Genomic DNA, 9,942 nt, shown 5'->3' on the forward strand with positions numbered 1-9,942 from the left:
TATTTGTTTATATCTACTCCAATTAGCACTCAAACTAGATTTATATAATCAAATATCAATTGCTTATATAACTTTTTACACATTTATCACTAATGGAAATTAGATTTTGACGACTTCTAACTGCAACTGAAACTTGCTTGAACCTTTGTGTTAAGAAACTAAAATCCAAAATAATGCCAAAGGTTAAAAATTCTTGCTCTAGAAAGTCTAGAGTTGTATTGTTTTGAAGTTTCATATATTATATTCATTTCCAGAATAATAGGAAATTATTAAAAAGGAAAATTTTCAGTGAGCCCTATGTGTGGGTAAGCTGACACATCTTCAAATGAATGCTTGAGAGGTCGGGAACTGCGCCTTGGAACTCAGCCTAGAAGTGTAGGCAAGATTTGAAAATCTTTGTTTCAGCCAGGCGCGGTGGCTCACGTAATCCCAGCACTTTGGGAGGCCAAGGCAGGCAGATCACCTGAGGTTGGGAGTTCGAGACTAGCCTGACCAACATGGAGAAACCCCATCTCTACTAAAAATACAAAAATTAGCCAGGCATGGTGGTGCATGCCTGTAATCCTAGCTACTCAGGAGGCTGAGGCAGGAGAATTGCTTGGACCTGAAAGGTGGAGGTTGCAGTGAGCCGAGATCGCTCTATTGCACTCCAACCTGGGCAACCAGAGTGAAACTCCATCTCAAATTAAAAAAAAAAAAAGGAAAATGTTCATTTCTTGTCATTTAAATTGCACTTGAAAGAGAATCAATTCCAGGGTTCCCCAAAGGTGGACAAGTCACTGCTTTTCAGGTCCTCTTAGCCTGCTTTTCAGGGAAAGTAGCAAACTTGAGAATTCTAACATAAGTAAGGCGTATAAATCAAGTCACTTCGGGACACTTGATGTGTTTGAAGAGCTGACTGCTACAGAAGGAAGGAAAGGAAAGGGAGAAAGAGAAAAGACGCTTAATCCACGGAGCTAGAGGCATGCAGGCATGAAGGTATTGCCTAGTCAATACCTTCTAGTCAATATCAGTGTCTTCTTAAAAAATGAAAAAGCTTCTAGTCATTATCAGTATCTTTTTAAAAAACAAAAAAGACATTAGTTTGAAAGAGCAGAGGGTCCATCAGAGGCAGTAGTGAAAAATAATTTTGGAGATCTAAGATTCTGGGAAATATCTGATCCCTTGCCAAGCCTGAGGCCACGCACATATGACCACTATTTGCAATCGCAGACACGTTAGAGATTAAAATACTTTTAAAAGCCTCTGTTTATCCTCTGTTCCTTTGGGGAACTGCACCTCTCTCAGACTCCAAGTGTCACTGGGGCCTGCCAGGCACACTGACAGTGGCAGTGCAGTGGGTACATGATCCAATCTCGGACAGTCATTCTCCCTGGCCCAGGAAATTGACAAGAGGTTGGAGCAGAACTGCTGATGGCTCAGCCCTGAAGCAAAGATCCTCATGTCTCATCCCAAGTTGTAACTTTCCTGAGGTTTGGTTTGCAGTGGTTCCTTTTATTGTGCCAGCTACTTAGGCATTCCCAACACATCCTCCTCCTTGCTTTAGTTCATTTTGACGTGTATAGCAAAAGGACTAAAGTATTACAAACTTGAATGCTCCTTCACAACAACAGCATCTACCCCAGTGGGGCCCACAGTGAAAGAGAGGTACCATGGCCACTAGGGATGCCAACAGGACTCATCACAAATGGATGAAGGGACTCTTGTTGGAGCAAAAGAATCTACTGAGATGGCAATGTGCTATTGGAATGCCAGCCTAGAAGATCAAAGTTGTCGCAGTGCTGGCACCTTTGCCCCCTTTCTGTCATTCTGTTTGTACTGCCATCTTCTAGTATCTCAGCTAGTCTAGCTGGTCTGTCTGTTCCTCTTGCTGTCTCTGCACCCCCTACATCTACCCCTTCTAATATATTCATAATGATGGGAGTTGGCAACACAACTTTCTCTGTTAATGTCCACTTGGCTGGAGACACAACACATTCCTATAGTAAAAGGTAACAGCGTAGACCATGTAGCACATGTGCCATTCCTGATTTGCTGGCTACAATTCATGATTTTTCTTCTATGAATTCAAGAAAAGTTGGTTAGAATCTGTATTTCATGCCAGTGCAGGGTTAATTTTTCTATACAACCCATTGGATAATATTCACTCCTTCTTGAAAGCCCTTCAGGGGACCTCTACTGCCTACGGGATAGCACCTGCACTCCTCAGTCTGTCATGAAAAGCCTCCCTGACCTGGTCCAGTCCACTTTTCCAGTCTTATATCCTGTAACTACAGTACCTCAAACTCTCAGCTCTACCCACACAAATCTACTCACTTTTTCCCAAGTGGAACTTGCTCGGGACCTTATTCAGGTCTTTGCTGAAGCCAGCAGTCTATTCTCTCTCACCTGCAATGCTCTCCTATCACTTCCTCCTGCCAAAATCTTCTGGTCTGCAAAGTCTAGCACAGTTTCTTCCTCCTACATAAAGGATTCATGGATAACTACAGATAAAAATCATCCGTCTCAGTACTTTTTTTTTTTTTTGGGGGAGATGGAGTCTTGCTCTGTCACCAGGCTGGAGTGCAGTGGCACAATCTCTGCTTGCTGCAACCTCCGCCTCCCGGGTTCAAGCAATTCTCCTGCCTCAGTCTCCTGAGTAGCTGGGATCACAGGCGCATGCCACACACATGGCTTGTGTGCGTGTGTGCGTGTGTGTGCGTGTGTGCGTGTGTGTGTATTTTAGTAGCGATGGGGTTTCACCATGTTACCCAGGCTGGTCTCGAACTCCTAAGCTCAGGCAATCTGCCCACCTCGGCCTCCCAAAGTGCTAGAATTACAGGTGTGAGCCACTGTGCCCGGCCCCAGGACTTCTATACACTGCAAACTTATTATCTCTATCACTCTTAGGGCATTTTTCCGGATACTGTCATGAACTCTCAACTATATATATGTTCCCAACTAGATTATAAGTTTTTGGAGGGCAGAGATGGAAATGTGATGTTTTTATATATCTATATCTATGTTTCATCTGTACATCATAGAGCCTAGGATAGTGCAGAACACACAGCATCACTCAATAATTAATTGTAGAGCCAATGAATCAAGGAGCTGTTTCTTAGCTCCCTCTGCAAAACAGCAGTACTTTACTCTGTACAAGCTGGTCCTTGACTCTTTGGTCATAAATCCTAAAGAGCCAGCTGTGAGTCAGTGGGCACTTGGAGGAAAGCAGAACTAAGACTGAGCTTTTCCAGTTTTTATTTTGTGTTTTCTGATTTGCTGCCCCAGAGGTTTGTTGTTGTTGCTGCTGCTGTTGTTTTGAGACAGAGTCTTGCTCTTGTCGCCTAGCCTGGAGTGCAGTGGCGCGATCTTGGCTCACTGCAACCTCCGCTTCTTGGATTCAAGCAGTTCTCCTGCCCCAGCCTCCTGAGTAGTTGGGATTACAGGGTCCCGCCACCACGCCCAGCTAAGTTGTGCATTTTTAGTACAGACGGGGTCACCATGTTGGCCAGGCTGGTCTTGAATTCCTGACCTCAGGTGATCCACCTGCCTCGGCCTCCCAAAGTGCTGGGATTACAGGCATGAGCCAACGCATCCAGCCAGGTCTATATTATAGGTACAATCTAGGCATGCAGTGGTCACTTTTTCATAACTAAAAAGAAATATAAATACTGGAAATGGCTCTCTTATTATAAATGCCACAGAGGACACAGAATTAAAAAAGAGAGAGCATAAAATTCTGCTTTAAAATTCAAAGACGTACTTAAACTACAATTCTAAACTGAAAATGCAAGTTGGCCTGGACAGTTAAAAGACAGGTCTTTTATATTATAAAAAAGACCTAATTACAAGATGCATAGCTTTTTAATTTTACTTTTTAATACATGCGACTTCACACTTAACATCTATATATCATTTCCAAGTACAAATGATACTGTAAACTTTTGTGTGATAAAAATCTCATTAAAAAATATGTTTAAGTCCTACAAAAGCATTTTGCTTTCTAAAAATGCTAAATATGTTCTTATAATTTTTACTTACCCCGTACAACTACTTTTTTTTTTTTTTTTTGAGACGAAGTCTCACTCTGTCGCCCAGGCTGGAGTGCAGTGGCGCAATCTCGGCTCACTGCAAGCTCCACCTCCTGGGTTTAGGCCATTCTCCTGCCTCAGCCTGCTGAGTAGCTGGGACTACAGGCGCCCGCCACCACGCCCAGCTAATTTTTTGTATTTTTAGTAGAGACGGGATTTCACTGTGGTCTCGATCTCCTGACCTTGTGACCCGCCCACCTCGGCCTCCCAAAGTGCTGGGATTACAGGCGTGAGCCACCGCGCCCGGCACAACTACTTTCAAACACTGTTTTCCACCTTGTGCAAAAACAAATTCCAACTTACTTTATATCACATTGCCATAAATTTAAAATTATAGGGATTGGGAAGAATTCGATTCGCTAAAGATGCACATTGCTAAAAACGCCTCACGGTATGTGAGTTGCTGAAGGGCTGAAAGCTACTAACCTGAGTCATCCTGTGATTACAGGAAAATTACCTCTTGTCTTTGTGAATCACGGCAGCCTCCACCTCCAGAGAGTGACAGTTGCTTCTCATAACTTTCTCAATGTGTAACGTCAATGAAAACTTGTAGGAGTGAAGTCAAATAGTGCTGTCCTTCTCATGATAAACCACTTGTGTGAGTCTCTGAAGGGAGCACAGGCCCTATCAGGAAGAAAACAAATAGTCAATGTCATTTCACATGATAAGTATACGGAACCAGCTACAGCCCAGGTTGACTTCCTGACCTATGCATAAATTACCCAGCCAAGTAGGGATTAGAAAGAATTGTTAATATGTGGAGTGTGCCAGAATCATAAAAGTAGTTCAAATCAATGGGCCAATAAATCAATTCCTAAGCTTTCTATAAAACATACAATACTTTCTCCTAAAATTAAATTGAATGATTTCATCTTGTTCCTGGGAAAATTGCTAACATTGAGAGTCATCTCTGATTCCAGGGGCTCAATTAAATGTATACTATCTAAGGCAATATTGCTAAATTGTACTAAATCATTCCAGTACAATTGGACTGCTCAATATTTTCCATATTACCAGCTACTTTCATGTCACTTTGACAAGTACTTGTAGTTATTCGTCATTGTTCACATTTTCCTTCTTGTTCATAAGAGTTTGTCATGAAACCCATCAAAAAGCTTTTAGTAATTAAAAAAAACAATGCACCAAAAACCACTTCGTAACATAGAGGTCTTGTGGTATACAATGAGATCCTGAGAGATGTGACAGGAAAAGCCCATCCTGTAACACCTTGGACCCTAATTGCTTGTCTGCAAGTGGGGTGAATGGACTATAATCTAAGTCCCAGCCTGCAACCATTTTTCCTAGTTTCCTTTTCACTTGTGTGTTCACCACACTGCCACAAACTGTACTGCTCATTACTCTCAGTGATTCTCACGATGGCAGGGTGCATGTGGCTTTCCTACTCAGAGATGCATGTGGCTTCCCCCAACATTCCCCTACACCAGCCCCACCCCAGTCCTGGCCCCTATTTAAAAAATCATTGATCTAGATGTGCTTTGGAAAGCTTCTCTCTAGTCTTCAGAACTTGCCTATAGATTTTAAGCCCAGCTACGTCTCACTCATGTGTAGGCACATGATCTGTACCGTTGAGAGCCACAGAAGATAACTTTTTAGAAGTGCATTTAAGAAGCATTTTGAAAGAGCTACCAAAGCACCTCATCTTTGCTCATGCAATTTTAGAGCCTGCCTTAATTATAAGAGAGCTGATGTTTGCTAACTGAGTCCCTATGACAGGGCGAAGCTAAAAGCTCTCTGTTCGGACTTACCCTGCCAGGCTCTGACCTGGGCAGTCAACTGTCATCAGACAATGTGGTTGTCTACACGCCTTTCCTTCAGGCATTTGTGCCTTTCCTTCAGGCATTTGTGCCTAAATGTGTTAGACCTCTCAGAGAAGCCACTGAAGGCAAAGTCTTGAATGCCCCCGTCAGTAAGAGTACCAATGAGAAGAGAAATTGTAGCTAGTGTAGAAGTAGGAGGCATATATGAGCTACCTGGGCAGGAGGTTTGTCTATATGCCCAAATCAGGCACCCGAAACACCTACAGATATGACTGATTTTGCTTCATTTTCCTAAATTAGGATCCAAATTTGCCTCTGTCTAAAGTGCATGAATCAAATCACCTTCACCAAGAAGTTGTTGGGCAAAGATAGAATGGGGTCGTATCTATCTCAAAGGAGTTGAATTCCAATTGAGTCTTTTCATCAAATCAGTCCTATTTAGTACTGAAAGAAACACATTTCTTCCCTTCTTCTCTTTGACTAAACAGGAGGCCATCTTCTAGGGAAAGGTCTCTACCTTAAACCTTCTGAAATGAGCCATGCATGTATTTTCCTGGGAAGAGGGTCAGCACCTCAAACCACGGCTCAGGGGCAAAGCCAGATTTTTGAAAAAAAAAGAATTTTCTGTATTAAATTAAAAATACACATTCATCTTTTCAACAAATATTAACTGAATCTCTGGTGGATGTAAGGCACTAAGGATAGAGATAAAACAGCTCTCACCGCATTCAGGACCCCAGAATTTAATACTGGAAGCATACAAATAAATAGAAAATTAAAGTGTAGGAGAACCTTTACTTCTGGGATGGATACATCCTGAGCTAATGTGATTCCCCAAACTCATGCCTTGCCTTATTTAATACCAAGAATCAAGATTATTTGATATAATCATCTACAAAATAATATAATTGATATGGTTCGGCTGTGTCCCCACCCAAATCTCATCTTGAATTGTAGTTCCCACAATCCCCATGTATTGTGGGAGGGACCTGGTGGAAGGTCATTGAATCATAGGGGTGGTTACCCTCATGCTGTTCTCATGACAGTGAGTGAGTTCTCACGAGATCTGATGGTTTTATAAGGGGCTTTTCTCCCATTTGCTTGGCACTTCTCCTTGCTGCCGCCATGTGAAGAAGGATGTGTTTGCTTCCCTTTCCACTCATGATTGTAAGTTTCCTGAGGCCTCCCCAGCCATGCTGAACTGTGAGTCAATTAAACCTCTTTCCTTTATAAATTACACTGTCTCAGGTATGTGTTTATTAGTAGCCTGAGAATGGACTAATACAATAATCATATATTTATACAATCATTATAAAATAATTATTTTGTGTCATTGCAAATTATTAAACATCATGGACCTTTAGGTCACTTGCAGTGTTCAAAATCACAACGTCAATACCCCTTATCTGGTGTGATGAATGTTATGATGTGGGTGTGCACCAGTGCTACAGGAGCACATAGGCGATGCAACTAATCCAGCCTGGAGTGGGAAGGGGGAGTGAAGGCTCCTTCAAGGGGCTGACACCTAAACTGAAGTTCAAAAGATGAGTAGGGTCAGCCAGGTGACAAGGAGAAGTGGGTGATTCCAGGCATATGAAATATCATATGCAAAAAGAAAGACACAAAGCCAATAAATGAATAACAACAACAATAACAGCAACACACGCACACAAATATATACAGATGGTCACAGACTTATGAAGGCTTGACTTTATGATGGTGTGAAAGCGTTATACATTCAGTAATAATTGTGCTCTCTCACAAAGTTAGATGGACATGAAGCTCAGGAGAACTTCATTTAAACATCATCACTGGCTGGGCACGGTGGCTCACACCTGTAATCCCAGCACTTTGGGAGGCTGGGATAGGCGAATCACCTGAGGTCAGGAGTTCAAGACCAGCCTGGCCAACATGATGAAACCCCATCTCTACTGAAAATACAAATACAGTAATTTTTTTTTTGAAATTACAAATAGCCAGGTGCAGTAACACGTGCCTATAATCCCAGCTATTCAGGGGCTGAGGCAGGAGAATTCGCTTGAACCTGGGAGGCAGAGGTTGCAATGAGCCAAGACCATGTCACTGCACTCCAGTCTGAGCAACAGAGTGAGACTCCATCTCAAAAAAACTAAATAAATCAGTAAATAATAAAATAAAATAAAACAATCATTATCCTAGTACATAGCCCATTAGAGACATTAAGTATATTAAATCAAAAGAGAATACATACAGTAGGAAAAGAAATGGAGCTAGAAGAGGAAGAGTCACAAACTTAAGTCTCATAGATGTTAGCATCAGAGGAGAGACTACCGTGTACGCTAGAGCTCTATTATAATTAAATTTAATTTGAGAAATGTTGACTAAGCACCTACTAGGCAACAGATGCTTTGGTAACTGTAAGACAAACAAAGATGTGTGGTCCTTACTCTCTCGAAGCTACGGACTAATTCAGGAGTAACACAGAATAACAGCTGAATAACCATAGCCAGGGGTAAGCATATGACAGGTGGATACAAAAGTATAGACAGCAAGCAATATTAGCTTTTCTAGATTGGGGTGACACTTGGACTCTGGTTCTGACTCCTTCTAAAAATGAAGCAAGTAAAACAACCTCATAAATATTTTCTCCTCTACACAAAACTCCTTAATGATACACCAGAGGGATTACAATGGAAATGCTAAGGAAAGGAACAGCTGGCATCTCTCCTCGAAATCCTATGAGCAGAACAAACTCAGAGCTTCAAAACAACAAAATATGTTGCATCTGGAGAATATGATCCTCTCTGAAATCCCATCAGGGACTAGAAAGTTACTCCTGATAACCATGTTGAAAGAAAGTGAACAACGTGAGGGGAGTTTACCTCAGGGGAAGAAATCAAATACCCCGAGAGCACTTTGTTTTCCTCGAAAAATGTCAAGGAGTACGTGTCTAAATGGCCTTCATTAAGAGTAGGATACTAGCCCCAAAAACGAAATAGGGCAAATGAACATGACAACATCTGGGTGGGGAGTGTGAGTGTGTGTGTGTGTTTCAGGGAGTGGGTGTAAGAGGATAATGTAAAAATTAGGAAAAGAGAGCTGGCGGCTTAATATTGATCGTGAGATCAGTTACCAAAGGCCATTCCTCCTCAGGCAATGATAAGGCCATGTTCATTGCAATTATATTACAATTCATTTTGATTTTGTAGATGAAAGAATGTTAGAAATGAACAAGAAAATCAAACACAAGAGTGAAGAAAAATGAAAATATAGCGGCCGGCTTCCCCTAGCCATTGGCTGCTGGTGTCAATTTGACAAAAACAGCTCTTGGTTTGTGTTGAGATAAAAGTAATAGGTCCCCCAAAATAGCACCTTGGAAGAAGACTGCTCCGCTATTACATATGAAAGGCACTTCCAGAGAGGAAGTGGAACACGTATTACTCATCCTCTTTTCTCCCAGGAAAGAAGGTTTAGGCAGGATAGAGGACAAGGAATCCCAAAGTCATTTTACTGAAAAAAGGTTTCTCAAGAAAGAGCTTTTAAATGAAGATCATGGTTTTCAATTATAAAGCTATAAGTTATCTAATGATTTTTCTAAGGATGGAATTAAGGGGAAATGTGACAATAAATTATGTATTAGTGTATTTCATAAAATAAATTTATAACACAAGTGATCCCAAAGAGGCACTCATGGGATTATTACAGTTTGAGTATCCCTTAACCGAAGTGCTTCGGACCAGAAGTGTTTCGGATTTTGGATATTGGAAGACTTGCATAGACAGAATGACATTTCTTAGGGATGAGACCCAATCTAAACACAAAATTCATGGATGTTTCATAATACCTTGTATACATTGCCTGAAGGTAATTTTATGCCACATTTTAAATAATTTTGTGCATGAAACAAAGTTTGTGTACACTGAACCATCAGAAAGCAAAGGTGTCACTATCTCAGCCACCCATATGGACAATCTGTGGTTGTGTGATGGCATCGTCATTCCTGACTCTAAATTTATATGCTTCTGATAAGCAATCGTGTTCATATACTTATTCACGCTTAAATACTTAACAGTAAAAATAGGACACATCATTAATACAGTTTTTAAAAAAAGTGT

At 41.3% G+C, this 9,942-nt stretch overlaps 1 protein-coding gene across 2 annotated transcripts in view; it reads right to left on the reverse strand.

Annotated features, from left to right (window-relative positions):
• Positions 1–4,493: 4,493 nt before the first annotated feature.
• Positions 4,494–9,942, reverse strand: part of LOC105512367 (uncharacterized protein KIAA1456 isoform-like) — a 39,895-nt gene continuing 34,446 nt past the window's right edge. For both annotated transcript variants that reach the window (XM_011942800.1, XM_011942799.1), the window contains one exon: positions 4,494–4,694. In XM_011942800.1, the coding sequence (XP_011798190.1) occupies positions 4,607–4,694 (88 nt within the window). In that variant the 3' untranslated portion in view covers positions 4,494–4,606. The remainder of the gene's footprint in view (positions 4,695–9,942) is intronic.

This window comes from Colobus angolensis, unplaced genomic scaffold (assembly GCF_000951035.1).
Source record: "Colobus angolensis palliatus isolate OR3802 unplaced genomic scaffold, Cang.pa_1.0 Scaffold210, whole genome shotgun sequence".
Lineage (NCBI taxonomy): Eukaryota > Metazoa > Chordata > Mammalia > Primates > Cercopithecidae > Colobus > Colobus angolensis.